Consider the following 20,305-nt stretch of genomic DNA (forward strand, 5'->3'; position numbering starts at 1 on the left):
TTTTTTTCTCTACAAAAAACATTTTTTTCTACAAAATGAGAAATGTCATCATGGTGGTAAATGTATTCATTCATTCACTGAATTCATTGTGTGGCCATCTCACCTGGACAGTAACTGAGTTTGCAAATCAGGACTGTCTCTGGCTTCTCGCCCTCACATTCGCCGATGGTGTTGTCGCTAGCCTTGCAAACCACCTGCCTTTGTTGGATTCCTTCACCACAGGTCACTGAGCACTAAAACACAGTGACGACATTGCGGTTTATAACGTTGCATAGTCAATAAGTTAATGGACCCATTTCCAATAAATCAAAAACAAAAGCCTTTTGTCACTGTTTATAAAGCAGTACTAACGAGAATGAACATGCCAGCTGATGGAGGCTGACATTATTGAATTAAAACTACTAAAGTTAAAGTCTGGGTCGTCTGGGGTGTCTGAACCTGGTCTTTCACAAATTTGAGCCTCACATTTCTTTTGGTATTCAGGTCAGACATTCATACCATTTTGGTTTTGGAGATACCATTAAAAGGACTAAAAAAGAAGGCTAAAGTGACATATCTACATTGACGTTACATATATAAACACTTCATAAACATATTAATATAAACAAAACAAAAATATAAATACAATATATCTATATATGAAGTACATTGAAAATGTGTTTTATTTTTGTAATGCTATTTTTGTAAAGTCTCACACCTGAGACCAGGCCCCTGTCCTCCACTGGGCAGGACATGCGGTGTAGTTGCAAGTCCTTCTCGTGTCGGGACGGTTGTCGGCACAGTGTTTGCTGTGGACAGGCCTGTTGGTGCCGTTGTTGAGCGCCTGCATGCACTGCACCATCCTGGTTTGGTAGCCGAGCTTTCCACACGTCTTACTGCAAGGACTCCACTCATCCACCACCCACCTGTGGGCGAAGCAGGCTCTTAAAGGTGTTGATGATGAATATGTATTTCAAATTACTTCTGCTCAGAGAGGCGACATAAAGCAGACCTGTGAGTCATCACTAAGTGCTACTGTTTGCAGCCTTAGGACACAGGTACAAGTATTTTCAGTGGAATTTCATCGACACTGAAAGGTCACTCACGTTGGCTGGCTGCACTCTTGGATATTGCAGCGTTTACGAATTGGCTTAGGCTTTCTGCTGGTTTCACAAAAGTTGCGATGCACCAAACGGCTGTCGCTCTTTCGCCGGCAGCCGTATTTTGTGTACTGTATGCCTGAAGTAGAAGAAAAAAAATGGGGCTTGTTCATCTGGAACTATTCGTTTTTTAAAATATTTGTAATACCATAACCAAGGTCTAAACATAAATTATAGGAAGTCCTACTTGCACTAATGATGTTTATTTGAACTGCTGACTAGGAAATATTTGAGAAAATTGTTCGAAGTCTTGGTCACGAGGTCCAGATTGCTGTTTAGACTGACTGAAATAGAATTACTGTCATTTATGTAAATCATTAAATTAAATAATTTAATTTCCATTCACATATTTTGGTTAAATAACAACAAAAACTGTTCCTGATGTTGAATGTAGCGAACTCAACTGTTATTAATGCATTAGTCACAAATATGATTAATATATTTATTTTCAAATATATTTTGGATGCAAATGATGACATTCTAAAGAAATGCAGAAAAAAAACCCACATTACTGTGAACTCCAGCATTACAGTTTCCATGAATCACAGATTAACTGAGCAGTGACTATAAACATTCAAGTCGCCTCAAGTAACCCCTTTACTGCACGCTAACAACAGAGTCAACAAACACCGCAGCTTTGATTGATGTTTGCAGTCAGCTCAACACAAACATCACCACTTTAAATGAATCACTGACCTCCACCACATGCTTTGGAGCACTGGGACCAGCTCTTCAGGGCCCACTCGTACGTGTCCAGCTCAGCCAGCAACACATTATTGTTGGTAATTAGAGGCAGCAGGTCCTCATGTATGATATATTTGTATGTCAGGCTGACTTTTACATCTTCTGCCTGTGGAATTACCTGCGACAACCGGAGGAAGATCTGCATAAATAATGACAGCAGCAGGTCAGAGCTGTACATGACGCCGTGTGCTGTCACTCACTCACCAGAACAATAATGCCTTCATGCAGAGGACCAGATGTTTTCAGGGTCTCCTTCTCATCCTCAGTGGAATATTCCCACTGTAAACCATTTTCAACGAAGGTCCTCGCCTCGGCGTCTTCACTTTTCGCATTCAGTATGAAGTTTCCAGTTACTTGATTCTTTACAGCTGTCAGTAAAAAGCAGGAACATTTTTTTGCATTTGTTGCAGGAAGAAATGTCCTTTTTTGTTAATGGTAATGCATTAGATTAAAAGGAAAAAACAGACTGTTCTGATCGCTTCTTAAACAATCTTTGTATTTCCCTTTAAGAGAAGGAATGTATCAGTAAGTAATGTTTGGCGTTGTGGTGAGCCAACATTAATTCCTCCAAGTTGTGTGTAATTGTTTCTTGCCATGAGCTAATAGAGTCCAGAAAAGACAACAATGGAGAAAAGAGAAAGGGCACGGTTCAGCGGAGCTCCACTGTGATCTCTCTAGTCAACCTGATCAGATGACTAGACAGTTCGATTCCCATAAGCGCCATGGAGGCGGAACGTCCAAGTCTGTATTTTTCGCCAATTACTTGTCCTGACAGTTACTTGTTTCAGAAGTTGACCATAAAACTTCACCAGCACGGAGGCCGAAAACAGATCTTTTCCTTAAGAGACACATTTTCCTTTTAGAGACTTGGGGCAGATGTGGTAAAATATACTGTAAACGCCCTTTTATTAAATTATTCCCTTACAACATTCACCAAAAACATGGCTTGGTATGAACTGACAGACCGCACACGGTTAAAGCAGCATACTGTCTGCTGCAGACAGGAGGGCTGTTCTTAGACTTGGCAAACAATACTGAAAAAAAAGGGAAGTGTTTCAGTTTTTATGTGCTGTGAAATAATATAAAAAGATGTTTTTATTTCCATTTTTTAAAACTTCTGGTGGTATGTTTTAAAGCCACCTTGAAATAATTTTTCTTTCAAATTGGAATAACCTTTTAAAAGGGAAATGCAACACAACGTTGTTTACCTTTTTTCAGGGTCTTAAAATGCTCATGCAGGAGCACCTATGATACCGTCAATTTCCCGCCCACTTCAGGGACTCGAACACCAATTACTTTGAGCACTAAACCTGTTACAAGTAAAACTCTGGAGAAAGTCCATTTAACACCGCTCCACCAGTTACATGATTGCTGCGAGGAACAAGAACAATGTCCGTTGCAACCTTGGGAAATCATTCTCCACTAAAAACTCATGTGGTTAACAACAGCGCGTTCAACGCTACAATGTCAAGCCCGCGCAGCACCATAAACGGACGGAATCTTAGAGCAGCTAACAAACAGAGCTTTTTAATTAGAAATGTCTCATGACATTTAAAACAAGCTGCTTTCTTTTTTACTGGTAACAACCCATTTAATTAAAAATGCAAAAAATTGGGACACACACTCACCGATTATGTGAGGAGAGGTGTCGTTCTCTTCAATCACAATGTGGCGAGCTCCTACTGGGATGTCGAACATTTTTAGCATGCCTAACAAAAAAAAAAAGAATTATTTCTGCCCCCAAAAATGACTACTTTTTAAAGGAGGCATGGCTACAGTATATTTAAAAGTGTTTGTGTTCTATTAGGAATGACCGAGAGGAAGGGTTATTTACCATTTTTTTTGGGCGTCTTGGTTAGTGTCAGCTTCACAGTGCGACAGTGCGAGTTGTCTCCTTCACAAACTCCACATTTGTCCTCCTGTTTGTAAGAGCCCACCTCTTTGTCACAGCCGACGTGCTGTAAAGAGCACAAATGTCAATCAAACCAGTACTATCAGGAGGTGGACATTAGTCCTGGGAGAAAATATTTTCATGAGAAAAATGCAGCACACATCTGGTTCGTCTGAGTCCACTTTAAAAAAAGAAAAACTCAACTCATACTTGACGCTTTATTTGGGTGTCTGATCTTTAAAGATGTAGGGTTTGGGATAGTGGTATATTTCCTTAATTTCACAATAATTGAAAATGTGTTATAAATTGTATTTTAAGCGCACTATTTCATCTTTAAAGATGTCAATCAACATTTTCGAAAGTTTATTTTAAATATCTATTAGTGAGGCAAATATTGCAAAAATTACTATTAAAAATACAACCTTCATACCAAGAGCTAAATGTGATGAAAAGACTTTGTTTACTACAATAATATTAGCACTGTATATTTTAAACTAAACTTATACTATATATAAATGTCTTACAAATGGTAATGTCTGCCTTTGTCAGTGACCACCGCTGTATATATTTCGACTGATTAAAATGAATGGGAGTATCCATTATTTCAGAGCGGGTAAATACTACTAGTTGAATGTCCCATATGTCAACATATAGTTCTGATTATTTACATTTTAATGGCTGGAAAATAAAAGACTCTCATCCCTTCTGTCATCACTCATGGCCTTGATTATTCACTAAGTGACATCATACATAACAGATGTGCAGTTCTAAAGGGCTCTCAGGTCAGGGTTTCCTTTCACTTTGCATAAGATGTGGAGTCAAGTCAAAACCCTACTTTTACAAGTGTTGTCAAAATCTTTGGTTACTCATATTAGTAAGTTTTATAGCATTTTAATGCAAGGGCAGACTGATGTGTAGTCTACATCAAATAATTCCACCATCCATCCACTTCATCAATATTGTTGAGGGCCAAAGATCACCAAAGATTTGAACATATTTATGTTGAATAATCACAAATTATCACAATAAATCACAATGTATTATGATTAATTGCAACAACTTGGCAGCCTTAATTCAAACAACTCCGTTGCTAATGAGGCCTCAGTGAGAACATACCAGACACTCTCCTCTGGCACATACACCGAAGGGGTCAGAGTAGCTGCAGCGTGTCCCATCATGCATCACTTGGTTCATGAAAACCACCTCTCCCGTTTCCTTCGACTTGCAGCTCAGCTCACACTTGCGTCCGTCTTAAAGGGAAATCAATAGACACATTGAGAATTATTACTAACGGCATCAGTGTACAGTGGAACCATCACATCACAATCTAACCCAGTGTAACCCAGAGGTAACCTCCACAGACTAACCATCTGGATGCTCGTATGGCAGCCAGGTGTGCTTGATGTTTTTGTGGTATTTGTTGCTTCTCTGGATGCACTGCTGAGCACGGAAGTCCTCGTAAGGTCCAGCACACTCCTCAGTGTTGCACATCTGGTAGTCAAAAGCAGAGCCAGGGCAGTCTCGACCGCCGTAGGCAGGCCTGATTGACAACAAATGCAAAATAATGTGTTTCAATGTCAGGAATATTTAAAATGTTTTTTCTCTTTCCCGACTTTCCTTTTCACCTCTTCAGTTTGTGAAACTAAATCACAAGTGCTATAACAGACCTCGTCTCATATCCATCAGGGCAGACAGTTAAACAGTCGTAAAAGAAACGGAAAGAAAGGTTAGTTCAAATCTCTGGGGATTCAGAGGTTTGAGAGCTGATACTTCCGCCCGGCAGACATAAAAAGATACAGTTCATATGGAAAAAAACTATTTATGAGAAACTGCATAAAATCTCAGCTTGTGACATGCCATGCTGATTTGGAACACACTTCAGTCTGCAGGGTGTTGACAGCAATACAAAAACGCCATAAATAAGGGAGCAGCGTGAGATTCAAAGATGATAAAAAAAAAGTCCTTTTAAAAGTTTCACGTGTAAAGAAAGTGTTGTTAACAGCAACTGAAATATTGTTTTAATTTACACACAAATAAATAAATAAATATTAGAACCTCTTTGTGGCTGCTGTTGGGTTTTTTTTTTTTTTAAATGAGGCCCAATCATTTAGCCTCACGCCATGTAATCAGTACGCACTCAGAGCAGTTAGAGCCGTCACAATATAAAGCAATCAGTCTTTTTTTTATACAACAGCAAGTCGCTGCCGGACGCCTGAGAAGTGTACCTGAGGGTTACTCAGCTTTCCAGTGTGTGGTTATAACTGTGGTCTTGTCACTCAGTTTCCTCTCAATGCACTCTCTTTTGTCACTCCAATCTATGTCCCACACACAAACTTACGGTGGGTTGTTGCACTGTCTGCTACGTGAACGCACTCCACCTCCGCAGGTTCTGGAGCAGGAGCCAAACTTTGACCACGAACCCCAGTTGCCGTCGTGACCCTGAGGCTCCTGGCTGGTCCTCCAGATACAATGTCCTTTAAAACACCACTGAAAATTCCAGAAGAATATAAGATGTGTTTTCACATTTAGTCACAATGTCTGTCTCAAGTGACTCCTATATATTATCCAAAGTACATGTACCGTATATTAGCTGTCCTTCTGTATTACTGTAGGTACTTGTTAATTCACTGGTTCATATTAAATCTCCTAATTTGTCAAATTAATGTTGCCGGATGGCAGGACCGCACAATGTTGTAGCAGTACTATAATCAGCCTGCTCACAGTGGGAGCCTGATTGCTGGTTTAGAGATGTGATTCTCAAGGTGCTTGGATCATTTAATGCTTCCACAAGACAAAAACAACTTTTGTAAAATGTTGACTGCCGACAGATTTAAACCATTACATTTACATAAAAAACAGCTAATTACTGCACTTACATAAGTACAAACTCTGACCTACAAGAATACTGTAATTTCCCACCTTTCCTGGAGCACACTCTGTTCCATCCACTGGTGGCCCCTTCTTGGTTTTACAGAAATACTGGTTGTCGGGGTGACTGCACCAAAGCTGCTTGCAAGGGTCGTAGGTCCGAAACTATGAAGAAGCACACGGAGTGATTAGATTTCTTTCTGGACAGACACCTTGGGGGGAAATCAAATTTGATCTATTTATTATTTGATGTTGATTTTTAAGTTAATGATCACTGGCCTACATTAATTCAGAAATAGGAAGAACAAAACTGACTAACTCTCCAAATCCGTTGGCAGGAATACACTCTAAATTGTGAGGTAACAACCACCATCCTTCACTGTTGCCTGAGGAGACTATAGAACTCCCATCTGGCTCTTTTCTGTTTGGCCTTGTTTATATTAACTTTTGGAATCAAATTGTCATGAATACCACAACTGGCCAGAACTCAATTATTTCTGCAATTGCTACCATTACTTGGTGACTCCATCTGTGATTTATATTAGCGGTCCCCAACCTGTTTTTGTGCCACCGACCGGTTAAATGTCCCTTACTGCTCTTTAAGATGTGACGGACAAATACAACTGAATAAAATGATACGACTGGCATAAAACTGGTATTTTCTAAATATGATAAACGTTAAGCCACTGTGTTTATGCAACTTTATTTAGCAGAATCCTAGCAACATCACACCTGTCTTTTAATGAAGAACGCTTGGTCTCTAAGTGGTGGAGCAGTTTTGAAGACTTCATTGTTTCATTTTAGAGACGCTCGCCGCCTATTATGCAGCGCAGGCTTGGTGCGTGGGAAGCACCTGTCTCAATAAATCCATATTTCAAGTAGGACTCCTGGAATTCTCTGTTAAATACAGCTTTCTTTTTCTTTGAAGACAAAGGCTCTTCTCTGTCTCCTCACTGACTACCCTGCACAAAGAAACTAAACAAAGACGTATGTTTTCTGTTCATTTTGCTAGCTTGGGGATTTCGACTTAGTGGTGATGTGTTACCGGCCAGAACAGACATTTTTAGAAGGTAGCCAATGTAGGTAAGACATGTGACCGAGGCAAGCATCTTGACATGCATCAAGTGTGAGTCATACACAGTAACGGCGGAGAGAATCCAGTAAAACTTCAAAATGAAACGTCACTCAGCGTCAGATAATTAATAAAACGGAAATATTGTAAGTTTTGCAGGTGAGAGTTAAAATGTAATGTTAGAGAACCACTGCTCTACAGAGAGGTGCAAATGTGCAATATTCAAAAGCACACAAAAACTTACAGCGGTGCACATTTTATAGCCAACGCCGAAGTCAAAGCGGCACTGCTCATCCATTGAATAATTGATCCCAGGAAGCTCCGGCAGCTTAGGCCACTTGTGTTCAAAGGGATCGTCCAACAGACAGTCGTATGAGCTGAGGGATGAATAACATAAAAGATATCATAATAAAAAAAATTAAATAAAAAAAAAACATCGCACAACTGCTTCACAACTTTCATGAACAGCTGTTCTTTTATGTGCATCGCATTGAAAAATTAGATGAGGCAGAATCGTACTGGATGTATCGATTCAGCTCCTGCTTGCTGCAACGTGACCAGTGGTAGCGGTGAAAAGCTGCCTGGACAAGCGGCGCCATGATGCTCCCCATGCTGGTCTCATCAGCACAGCGGTTCCCCTGTCCATCATGCTCCATGCCCAACCTGAGAGATGTAGAGAAAAAACATTTTTGCATTTTCTTTTTATTGTTTATGTCTATTCAGACATATCAGTCAGACACAGCAAATTTAGTACAGATTAGCGTCAAAGATCAAAATTGTGTACAGATTGTCAACTGACCTACTGAACATGTCTGTGTAAATGGATCTGACACCATACTGAATTATCTCCTGATATAATAATTTAATTGTATGCATCAATAATTATTTTTACTTCAATTCATTTCCTTCAAATTGCCTGAGAAAGAGTAGTGCTTTAGCCGTAAAAACTAAAAGAGATACTTCCAGACATTCCTCTCTTTTCATAACAAACTTCTGAACAGCCTTAAATCTGAAATGTACAGATAGCTTAAGCGGTGACCGTAGCCAGGAATGAGGAAGCAAATCACTGGAAGTGCAGCCAAAGTTCACAGTTTCAATAAAGGCAAGGAAATCCAGGGTTTTGGGGGCAAAGCTCTAATGAGAAGGCCAACAGGAAGAAGTGGAATGTTTCATTTGTACGGTGTAGAAGGGCAGCCTAAATTGGTGGATTTTTCGGGAATTAAAACCTGCCTCAAACCCCATATGTCAAGCTCAAGTCCCCTGAGCTACAATTGGCCCCAGATACAATTTTTTAACCCACAATTGCACATGTTATTTCTGTCAGTCAGTGCCGGACCACTGGTACTGCATGCACATGTCTAGATCAGAATATATAACTGATCCAGGTCAGCTTGAAGTGCATTAAATGGAAGACCATGCTGCTAGAAAATGAGAAGTCCCAATACATACTGTGAATTCCAATACAATAAACGATTTCCAGTGTTTCTTCAGAGAACTATCATCTCCTGATGTTTTCACCAGAAAAAACAAAACCAACACGGACTATATTTACACCTTTCATAAAATTACTTTTTTGATTTTATTGAAGCAAATTTCTTTTTCATCAATATATAAATTAATCTGATTGATGTTCTTAAATGAATTAACACAATTACTGCATTCATTTTGACAGCCCTCGGATGTGATTATGGTGAGGTCCACACTTTAGGTTTCATGTTTCCAGATATATAGGTAACACACACCACATGTATGTCGGTTTGGTTGTACTGGCAGCTCAACAGCTGCTAACACTGTTTTCTTTTCCTGTGCTCACATGACAATGATGTGTTTCATTAATCCAGCGTCTGTGACGCCACATGAATGCCATGCTTAGAGAAGACACTTCCAGGATCCGTTTACTGCCAGATGTGAACATGAGTCACTCCGAGTGCATTCCAACTACAATTACTTCACCCAGGATGAGTGCAGCAACCAGGTTTGAATGGGAAAACATAGAAACAGCTGCTCTCTGGGTATATAACTATCATCGTGTTCAGCGGGAGTTATTTCCATGTCACACTCCCTCCAAGCATATACTGTGGCTGTCAGTCAGGAGATCTGCTCCTGCTGAGAACTAGTCAACATTTAGAGGGTAATTATCTGCCTCATGACTTTTAGCTCTCCTTCACCTCCAACTTTGAGAATATTTTTTTCCAGTTTATTCACTATTCAATAATATCTACATTTGTTTAGCATTAGAAAATTATGAACAATAATGTTTTCAGCACTGTATATTCCCAAACTGTCAGGACTACACTGATTGTGGTGTCGTCATGCCAACAGCTGTCACACAAGGTGCGTTCAGGTACAATCAGAAACCTGAAAATGTGACAGTTACGACCAGATTAAATTGTATATCAGTGTTGTGACAGTCTGCAAAGTAAGAAAAGACAGGAAGTCGAGCCGTTGTGTCATCGTGCTGTTACTCACACATGGCCGGTTTCATGAGCTACCACAAAGGCAGAGGAGAATCCGTCCTCGTGGTTCAGAGTGCAGCTTCTCAATGGATGACACATCCCTGTCACTGGAGCATAACCTAGACAGGAGACAAGAGCACACAGCTCTACTAATCAAGCACTAGGTTGAAGGTCAGGCCATTCTCATGCTGCAGTGGTCATCCAAGTGTTAAATGATCTCTTCAAGTCACCATTGAATTTAGGATCATTAATGTCATAACAGGTGTCACTTCAAAGGTCCCTGTCTTTTCATTGTGTGGCAGCCTGTCAATCTCAAGCCGAACACGTACACGGTACATGTGACCACGTGGTACTTTAATAGACTGTGCTGCAAAGGGAACAGCAGGTACAAAGTGAAAAGACATCAGTAAATGGGCTGAAGGGATTTAGGGTCTATTTAGTTCCCAGTCATTTTTCACGTTAGCTTGATATCAATGATGCTGTTTGATATTTATATCACAATGTTGTTATTAGAGTTTAAGGAGCTTGGAGTTAAATCCTCAGACAGCAGGATTTAATTACCACTGACATGTAGTGGCCTGGAACGAATTCCCAGAACATAATAAACAATGATAATTATATTATATACCGTATATCCTGGAATATAAGTCACACTTTTTTCATCCTTTGGTTTGTGAGTTATACTTAGGTGCGACTTATATATTAATATATTTAATTTCAGGTTTGTTATTTTCACTCTGACAGCCACTAGAGGGCCCTTTAGGCTTGTGTACCACTGTACAGTGAAACCCCTAGCTCCCCGAAATAAGGGTTTTCCAAGTTACGAGTAAGCAACTATTGCAAGATTCTCGAGGAAATATCCAGTTACGAGTGCTCAACTGAGGAGTGGCATCCCTTCAGTCGTACAGCATGGGTAAGCTGCAAGCTCTGATGCCAAAGCAGCTGTGGAGTTCGTCCCGAACCTTTAGTGTTTAATAATAAAAAAATAATAATAAATATAGTTATATATATGGTATATATATCCTTCTCATCAATAAAATAAAATGTTTTCTTAATTATTGTTATTTTATATTATCAATATATGTGTTTATATCTATGGTTTTTCTTTACATGGAAGGAATTTTAATTAAATTAATTAATGGTATATTTCTGGGGGGCTGGAACAAATTTACATTTTTTATTTTTACACAGGCATTTGCTAGAGGGCACTCTCGCTGACTGGTGCAACCTAGACTCTGGGCGACTTATAGTTCAGGAAATACAGTAGGTATTATATACAAAGTAGACCAGAGGTGCCTTATACATTTGTCGTTCTAAAAAGCAGTGCTAAGAATATTTGGAAATATTATTATATTTAGGAAAGCTTCAGTAGATAACAGTGACCTGATCCATTAAGACTGTGATAAACACCCTCTGATTATATACAGGTAAGAAACATAGCAAGCCTGTCATCAATACCTGCATACACATGTGGCCAGCAAAAAGAAACTTTCAAGCAAAGCACAAAAAAATAAACACATAACTCGATCAAGAGGAGTGCAGTGATTCAGCTCAGCGCCTGTCTTTGGTTTAGACGTGTGCTTCTTTGTGCCTTCTTTTGCCGGCTTTTCAGATAATCTTTCATGCTTTAATGACCGTCAGAAGTACCTTTTGGCATGCAAGTAAAACAAAGAAAAGCAGAAAATGCAGCGGACAGACAGCCAGTAATAATGACTCTGTGGCAACATGTGTAAATCTGTGTTAATTTAATTAGAGACATATGATAGACTCATCTGTGGTTTTGAAGTTCTGCGAGTTAAAAAGTAATAGCAGTTTTGAAGCGTCAACCTTTATCCTAAAGGCAGATAAGGGGAATCTGAAGACTGAGATCTCACAAAGAGGTGATGGTAGCTAAGCACAAAGGGGAAAAAAGCAGCTGGATTTAAAATTTAAAAAACATCGCTGTAAAGTAATAACTTGACAAACACTGTGGAAGTAAATCAATAAAATCAATCAAAGGTATCCTATGAATGTTCAGCCTTGTCAGTTACACCTCAGAATCATTTCTGCAGTGTCAGCATAAACTTTTTTTTTCCACCACACTCCAGTATCTGTGTTTAGACAGACAATATAAGCTGTCTCAAAGCTAAACTTTCACAAGAGTGTGATCCTCTTGACCCCATGACACGCCACCGAGTCCAGCCCATCTCAATGCGAGGAGCCATAGAAACCCGGGCTTGTTATGAGCATAACAAAACTGCAGCCATGGCAACCTAAGGAGGTGCAACAAGCAAACCAGGTAGCCACAGGTCGTCCTCTAAACATGACACATGTGCTTTAAGAGATAAAAAATACACACAGGTCAATGTACAGAACTCAAAGGTTGAGGACAAAAGTTTACTGAGGACACAGGAGTTTCTGTGCAGGTTTGTCTGATAGTTTAAAAAAAAATGTTTTCAAATAGTAGGAACCAGAAATACAGAGTGAAACAGATGCTACACCACATGTATGAGTAAAATATACAACCTAAGAACTGCATACATGGACAGTGGATAGAAAAGGTTTACAGGAGCCTGATAAAGTGCCAGGTTGATCTATGTAAAATCTCTAAATATCTAAACCCTAAAATTATTTAAAAGCTAAAATTATAATCTAACAGTCCTACACTGACCTAATCATACATGTAGAACCAAAACTGTGCTCCGAGGAAGCCCCCAAACACACTGGGATAGCATAGCTAACTCTATACATACCATTATTTCTTGTTGTTGTTTATGTAGTATGAATTTAAAAAAAATCTTTAAATGTAAATTAAATGAGCAATTAATTGAGTTTTATTTACCTGGCAATTTAACATGGATGTTTGTTATAACCACTGTATTATTAGAATTTTCATTCATTCATTAGAGTGACTGTCGACTGTAAGTATGTACCTGATGTCACCCAATGGTTAGCGGAAAACCATGGCAAATACATAATTACACTAATTAAGTCTTACTCTACATGCCAAAAAACCTTCATAAGCATAGTTAGTGTCAATTGTTCATATCCGGGGGTAGCGGGGGGGGCGTCAATATCGAGTCAGCAAGGATTTAAGGAAAGCTGCTCAATAGTCAATTGCCACCGGAGACAGAACTGGGTGTGTGACCACAGCCACAGCCTCCAGTTTTACGTACTGTAGGTTTCCATTGACCTTACCTGAAGCCAACCCCTTTGTGAATGGAAGCAGATATCAGCACTCACTCTGCACAGTCCTCGATCGAGAAATATACAGTACCTTGCATACCTGCAGGACCAAAATCTTGCCTTGTCAGGAAGATGGCATGATCGTGGTACTCGGCGTGGTCGGGGTCACGGCGCTGCTGCGTGTTTGCCCATCGACACACCTGCTCGAGGCTGCGAGATGGATTGCCGCGCTCGATTAGGCTAATTGACTGCAGAAACACAAAGGCCCAGAGATAAGGGCAATTCAAACTGTGAGTGAAAACTGATTGTTTAGTTCTTCTGTTTACTGCAAAGAGCTCTGCTTTATTTGAAAAAACTACTCCTTGGAATCATCAAACTGAATGGACGCAATCTACAGCTACATTTTCTAGGAAAGTCACAGATGTGGGACAAAAATATTTAAGACTGACACTGAGGCAGAAGAGGAGAAATGTATGTGAAATACTAAGTAATACACAATCACATCATTTTTACTTCAGCATTTTCATTTGTATATTTGACTATAAAATTAAACAGATGTATGTACTGCCTACTGTAGCTCCTTCATAAAATACAAAGAAAATTCTCCAGGAGACACCACCCACCTGTCGGTAGCCGACCATTATCATCCGGACCAGGACGATGTTGATGTTGGTTCCCAAAGATTCATCGTGATAGATTTCATCAACCTAGGAGAAATCACAAACAAGAAGTATCTGGTAATTAATTTAAATTTTAAAGACACATCACACATTTGCAGCCCTGAAACCAGACTTTAATTTTGGGGAATAAGAAAAAAACTGAGGTCTGCATTGGAGTCAATGTAAACCTCAGTAGCTGAAGGTTACTGCAGGGCCATAATGTCTTCCATTATGACACATCTGTAAATGCATAGTGCTTTGTGCCCTCTCTTAAAGGCATGTGACGTATATAGAAATATTCCAGGTTATTAATAACTGCTGATGTAAAGTGCCCTGTGTGAACATGAGTCATTCCACTGGTTATATCGGGGGTTTTTTTCAGTTCTTCTTCACTTCCCAGAAATTGCAATAATTATATTACTATTTCTTTTATGCCTACCTGACTCAGGTGCTGCACCAAAACAATTGCAACCTAGAATGAATGTCATATAATATCATATAATATCACCGGTTGTTGATTCTTTTTAAAACCTTCACCTGTCAAAACATACGCTTAACAGTGCTGAGTCACTCCAAGTTTTCAGAGGCACCTCTGAAAAATCAAGAAAATATTTAAATTAAAAATGTATCAAGACCATGGTATGATATCATAAAAGAATGAATGATGGATGAATATCATATGAGGCAAAATTAAAAAAGTTAAATTATTCCTCAAGCATGATTGAAAGGCAGGATGGATTGCACCAAAGCAACCCAATTACATTAAAACATTTGGTACCAATTAATATAATAACTTGCTTCATGCCAGCACGAGGCTGAGAGGCAGTATTTTCTCCAACATTATAACGATCTTGAAATCCCCATGGAGTTCGGTGTTTACTCCTTTCAGACAGCCAATTAAAATTGACCTGACCCAGAGTGGTCTCACCTGCTACAATATTTTGCATTGCATTAATGCTGCTGTTTGTATTTGTTTAGACCAAAGGGCAACAACGAAATACCATACAACTCCTGTGTAATCACGAGTTTAATGTATTTTAATCAAGTCACCATTCATTTGCTCTTCCCTCACAAAGACCATGAGTTTTTTATTTTCTGCTATTTATGAAAATATTCCATTTCAGACTACAGTAACAATGTTCCAATAACTCCAACGTCAGATAAAGAGTGGGATCTAAGTAGGAAAATGTATGACCAGTATGAGGTCACACAGTGGTACATACTGATTATTTGAATTTGAAATTAATTTAAATTGATGATGATGATGATGATGATGATGATGATAATAATAATAATAATAACAAGTGACTTTGTTACCAAGTTTTGTCTTGGTTTTAGGTCATATCCACCCACAGGCTTTCTCACTTAGGACAAAAACTTTTCTTATTGTTTTGGTCACTTTAATCCTGGACTTCCTCTGTAGGGGGCAGGATTATAGGGTGTTAGGTAAGCCTGTGATTGACACATTTGAAGAGTGTGATGATTAGTCACAGCCCTGAGACGTCTGCTTCACTTTCTTCACAGCCAGTCGATATGAGTTATATGGCACAAAATGTCCCTCACAGGGTCTGGACATTTAAACATGTCAGAATGTGGGACAAGGTCGCAATTTGCAGGTTAGTATGTCCAAATGCTGGGCAAGTGTACCACTGAGTTTTTCCCCTTTTGGTCTAGAAAACAGTTTTTATAAGGCTCATATGTTGAATTCTTTTAATAATGACATTATTAAACTCATCAAGTCTTAATTGTTCAAAAGCTTGTTTTCACACAAGAGCAGCTCTTGAAATGGAAACCAAAAAAAAAAAGAACGGATATATATTAAGTTCCACATCCTTCATGAAGACTCACACGTCTTGAGTGTATACGGTTTCTCAAATACATCGCTCCCTCAGAGTGCTGTAAGGCTGACACAAGATTAGAATGACCTGAATTTGAATGTAGCACATTTATGTTCACTTAAATGTTAGAAGTTTATTTCTCAGTAAACTTGGGTTTCATTTCTTTGACTGTAATCAGGATGCAGAATTTTAGCGATGGTCCACAACAATTATTGTCAGTCTCGGTCTTTAAAGATTCTCCAGATTTGACCTCTGAGAAGGCTCATAAAGCAGTTGGAAAAAAAAAACTCTGAGTGCCAACAGTTACAAAAAGGTGTCACTTGGCATTCTCTGCGTTAAGAATTATGACCAGAGGGAACAAATGCTCTGTCAATGAAGGAAGGCTAAATTGGCCAAAGTCCAAATTTACTCTGCGACGCAGGGTTACACTCAAGGCACTTGAGTAAATATTCCATTCACGGAAGCCTTTTCAGGTGAATAAATGCTACAAAGAGCACTGCAGTGACCCCAAATACTTTCAGATTTGCGACCAACTCAAATTCCTCAACTGGTCTTTACTGACCTATATACACGTTGGCCCTGAAACTGAGAAGCAGTTGAAAAAACGAGGACGGCATTAAAAAGTCATAAAACTTTCAGGAGGACGTTTGCTAACACAGAAGTCAGATTTTTTTTCTGAGGTCAATGTATTGAAGCTTTAAAAACTTTTTTTTTTCCTTTGGCCAACTTTGCACATATGAGAATAATTGCAAAGCCAGGAGGAGCACACAGAACGCTGGAATGGGACTGGAAATGAGAGAAGCAGCTGTGGGCTGCAGGCTCTAGGTGTCACTGGCTTTTGTACAGCATCACATAGATGTGGACCAAATCTGGTCGGTGCCTAAACAACACAGCCATTGTGCGGCAGGCACCTCGGCAGTCACCTTGGCCTTATGCAGACAGGATGTTCAATAATCAGTCCCTCAGGGAGAGGTTCTCCGGGTGGTACTACACAGTGTGCAGCCAGGAAACCAGGGTTCACAGGACTGTAGTGGGCAGAGCTCTGACTGACACAGCACCCCTGCAGAACTAAAGAGTTTGGTTTAAAAAAAATCTTTCTGGCAGTTGCACATGATACAATAAAAATTTACTCTGCATGAAGGCAGGAACATAGATATGACTTCTGTGTTGTTTAGTGGATTTCACACTGTAAATTTAGACTGGGCCAACATATCTCTCCGAACAGTGATCATCAATGAGCCTTAGACTTTAAGGACCATAACAAAAATACTCCGTCACACTGGAGCCAAGTCATTAAAATCAGGCAGTTCTGGAGGCCAAACACACTGGGAAGAGTATGTGAATAGAAAATCCTTATTAAATAAACACATCATTTGGTGTAAGCAGAGTTTGGCTGTGTGAAAAAACTTCTGGCTCTGGTGTCCATGACAGCACCGCACTGATTCAGGAGAACCTTCTATGCAGTCTAGTGTGGACAATCAGACCACCGTGCTGAGTCCAAACGGTAACTGTTACGGAGTGAAACCAGCAGTCTGTGAAAATCTGACTTGGGGATTTGAGCCCAGTAAGTAGATTATGGTGGCAGGAGCTGGTGGGACCAGTAATGAATGAACTGTAAGTTTCTCCCCCTTCATTGATAATCCAAATTAAAGCGAGAAGTGTGGCAAGGTCTGATGTCAGAGAAGGTGGAAAAAAATCTCTCTGCATGTAAAATGAGTGAATTTCATCATATTTGGTAACAGCTTCTCAATTCCTTCATCAAAGGAAGTATAAAGCCCTTCGGTTTATGTTAACTTGGATGCCTTTTTTTTTTACTGTTGTGGATAATACGACACATCTTCATTCCATTATATACACCAAATGTTCTCATAGTAAAAGTGATTTATACTGAAGACTATCATGTTATTTGAACCAGACTTACTATGTTCATGAGTGTGAGAACATAGTTCTGCACATGTTCCTTGCCATGAAAGCGCACCACGGAGTCGTCCACGGCCAGCAGCACCTCAATGTTGTAGTCGTCCTTCTTCGCGTGTCGTCTCTTGCGCTCAGACTCGGTGAGTTTATGTTCGACAAGATCCAGAGCAGCTGGGAGGTCAGCGATCCCAAAGTCTGCCACTGCAAATATGGCCATTACATAAACAAGTCAAGCATAGAGCATGCATGTCAGACAGGCTCCATGTCAGTGTCAAAACAACAGTCTGAGGATGAGCACATAAAAGTGCTTGGAATTCACTGCATTTTGTACTGGAGACAGTTTATCTTTTGTCAAAAAATGTTCCCCCTCGGACTCATCAATCTCTGGTTAGGAGTCAGGGGTGCATCTCCACACCAAAGAATTCTGTCTGTGCAGACGGGGGAGGACACACTGGTTCCAAAAAGACAGTTACCCTTGCTCAGCAGTTTTATACTGTATGGATGAGGAACCTGCACTGAAGAGGCTAGGTTAGTGTTTTTTAACCTCAGGGTCGCAACCCCAGGTGTGCTCACTTGGAATTCAAATAGTGTCACCTGAAACGTCTAACAATTGTTTAAAAAAAAGATTGATAAAAGTTTGTTTCAACTAATTATTATTCTTTTTTAAATGATGACTAAAAACAACAAACATTTTATTTGCCCCTGTTAAAGATTATCTGCGGTGTTTTTAATCATCATTTTAAAAATGAATCATAATTAAATACAAAATATTTTATCAGTATTTTTTTTTTAAATCAATAATAATTAAATCAATTTGACATTTTAGATGATCTATTTGAGTATCAGGTGAGCACTAATGGGGTTGTGACCCCAAGGTTGAAAAACACTGCCCTAATGCCTGTCAGACAGTGCTCCTGACAATCTGTCACTCACAATCTCCAATGTCAATTTCCACACTGCTTCTTTTTTAGCTTTTTTGCAATGTCATTTTTTTTTGTTGTGGACATTCTATGGCTGAGTGACAATATGCTTTTTTTCAAGTCACTGTTTCTTGAAAGGGAGACTGCTTATTATTTTGTCTCTCTGGCTTACCCTCAGACCTTGATTCAATAAGTCTGTGTGCTGCGCAGAGAAATCGGCTGAACCTTAGACAAGAAGTGGAAGAGACACAACGTTCAACACAGTAAATTTCAGGTTCAAGTAAAAAGATTGGACCAAACTATTATTACCCAGTCAGACGACCCAGAGCAACAGAACGAATGTAGTTTTTTAAAACTTTTTTTTTAAATCAATGTAACAATATAATATGACAACTTCTAGAAAGTGTCTGAATCCAATGCCAAATATTTCTCACAGAAGCGAGCACATTTCTTTCAGAGCGGCACAGAAATAGTCTTGAAGAAAAGCAGTCATGAAAAGTGGCGAGTTTAGACAAAGCCCTTCCACAACTGTGTGCAAGTCCCATATGTAGCAGCTGCAGCACAAGAGTGTAGAAGAATGGGATTTGATAAAATGTGAATTAGTCGCTTGATTAAAAACATTAAACCGGGAGCCTGGGATGTGAGAGCTAAAGAAGAGACCCATTCATTAGTTTTACATTACTGCACAATCAAGTGAAATGAAAAGTCATCCACCAGATGCTCGTGCTATTGTAGCAGCAAGGAAGAAAGAAATGGAAAAGGAATTCATAGAGGAGGCAAAATGGAGGCGAAATAGAAAGTTCACTGTGCTATCAGCGTTCCTCAACGAACCTGGATCTGCCTTCTCTGCGGAGAGTATTATCCCTACACACACCTACATAAAATACACACAGCAGGGATGAGGTGCAGGACAGTCGGCCTGTTCGAATTTGACTCCCAGGTTGGGTTGGATAAATAGCTGATGTTTACGATAAATGAACGTCTCTCATGCTGATTGACTGATTGAATAACCGAAGATGAGAATGAAGACTAGTTTGATGTGCTGTTAGTACTGATGCACAGCAGGTAGAGACGTTGGCTGTGAGGGGGGAAAAAAGCATTTCTTCTTCTGTGCTTTGCAGCAGCAGAGCATATTTTTAGAATTGCACGTGTCTGCTCCGCCGCCGAGATTCAAACCTCTGCAGAAATTATACACATAAATTGTAAAAGAGAAAAATGCACTTTAACATATGCACTAAGACACGGCCAACGCACACACAAACCCACACAGTGCTTTTTGTTTCCACTGACGTCACACTCCCTCCTTGTGCCTACCTTCATTGTGGAGGTCCTCCCTCCGCTGGCCCGTGTCCCGCTTGATGGCTGACCTGCGGTACACCACATGGACACGCCCCTTCACTTCCACGTCCTGCTGACCCTTCTCTAGGGGCTCGATGAAAAATTCCCCATTATCAGTCCGGATCAGACCTGCCTGGAAAAAAAAGAGGTTCAAATTAGCGAGCCCCCTCCTCCTTCAAAGAGGGGTAATTCTACTGGAGCCAGTAATTATAGTGTGCCTGATCAATTGGAGGATTTAGAGGGGCTGGATTGAGGAAATGACGCAGGTAGGCACAATTTGGGGCCCTTGAAGCCCTTC

At 39.8% G+C, this 20,305-nt stretch overlaps 2 protein-coding genes across 5 annotated transcripts in view; one reads left to right on the forward strand and one right to left on the reverse strand.

Moving 5' to 3' along the window:
• The window catches only part of LOC103381923 (probable histone deacetylase 1-B), a 388,477-nt gene that overhangs the window by 19,002 nt on the left and 349,170 nt on the right, over nt 1-20,305 (forward strand). The window lies entirely within an intron of this gene.
• adamts14 (ADAM metallopeptidase with thrombospondin type 1 motif, 14) overlaps nt 1-20,305 on the reverse strand; it is a 37,341-nt gene that overhangs the window by 3,533 nt on the left and 13,503 nt on the right. Inside the window, exons 5-22 of the mRNA XM_008314569.3 lie at nt 19,984-20,140; nt 17,754-17,950; nt 13,959-14,042; nt 13,427-13,583; nt 10,184-10,289; nt 8,234-8,377; nt 7,959-8,091; nt 6,694-6,807; nt 6,113-6,261; nt 5,142-5,314; nt 4,891-5,024; nt 3,718-3,841; nt 3,512-3,592; nt 2,088-2,251; nt 1,836-2,001; nt 1,086-1,218; nt 698-905; nt 104-233 (exon numbers count right to left, since the gene is read on the reverse strand). Of these exons, the coding sequence (XP_008312791.1) occupies nt 104-233; nt 698-905; nt 1,086-1,218; nt 1,836-2,001; nt 2,088-2,251; nt 3,512-3,592; nt 3,718-3,841; nt 4,891-5,024; nt 5,142-5,314; nt 6,113-6,261; nt 6,694-6,807; nt 7,959-8,091; nt 8,234-8,377; nt 10,184-10,289; nt 13,427-13,583; nt 13,959-14,042; nt 17,754-17,950; nt 19,984-20,140 (2,554 nt within the window). The remainder of the gene's footprint in view (nt 1-103; nt 234-697; nt 906-1,085; nt 1,219-1,835; nt 2,002-2,087; nt 2,252-3,511; nt 3,593-3,717; nt 3,842-4,890; nt 5,025-5,141; nt 5,315-6,112; nt 6,262-6,693; nt 6,808-7,958; nt 8,092-8,233; nt 8,378-10,183; nt 10,290-13,426; nt 13,584-13,958; nt 14,043-17,753; nt 17,951-19,983; nt 20,141-20,305) is intronic.

The sequence above is a fragment of the Cynoglossus semilaevis genome, chromosome 8, assembly GCF_000523025.1.
Source record: "Cynoglossus semilaevis isolate Cse_v1.0 chromosome 8, Cse_v1.0, whole genome shotgun sequence".
NCBI classification, from domain to species: domain Eukaryota; kingdom Metazoa; phylum Chordata; class Actinopteri; order Pleuronectiformes; family Cynoglossidae; genus Cynoglossus; species Cynoglossus semilaevis.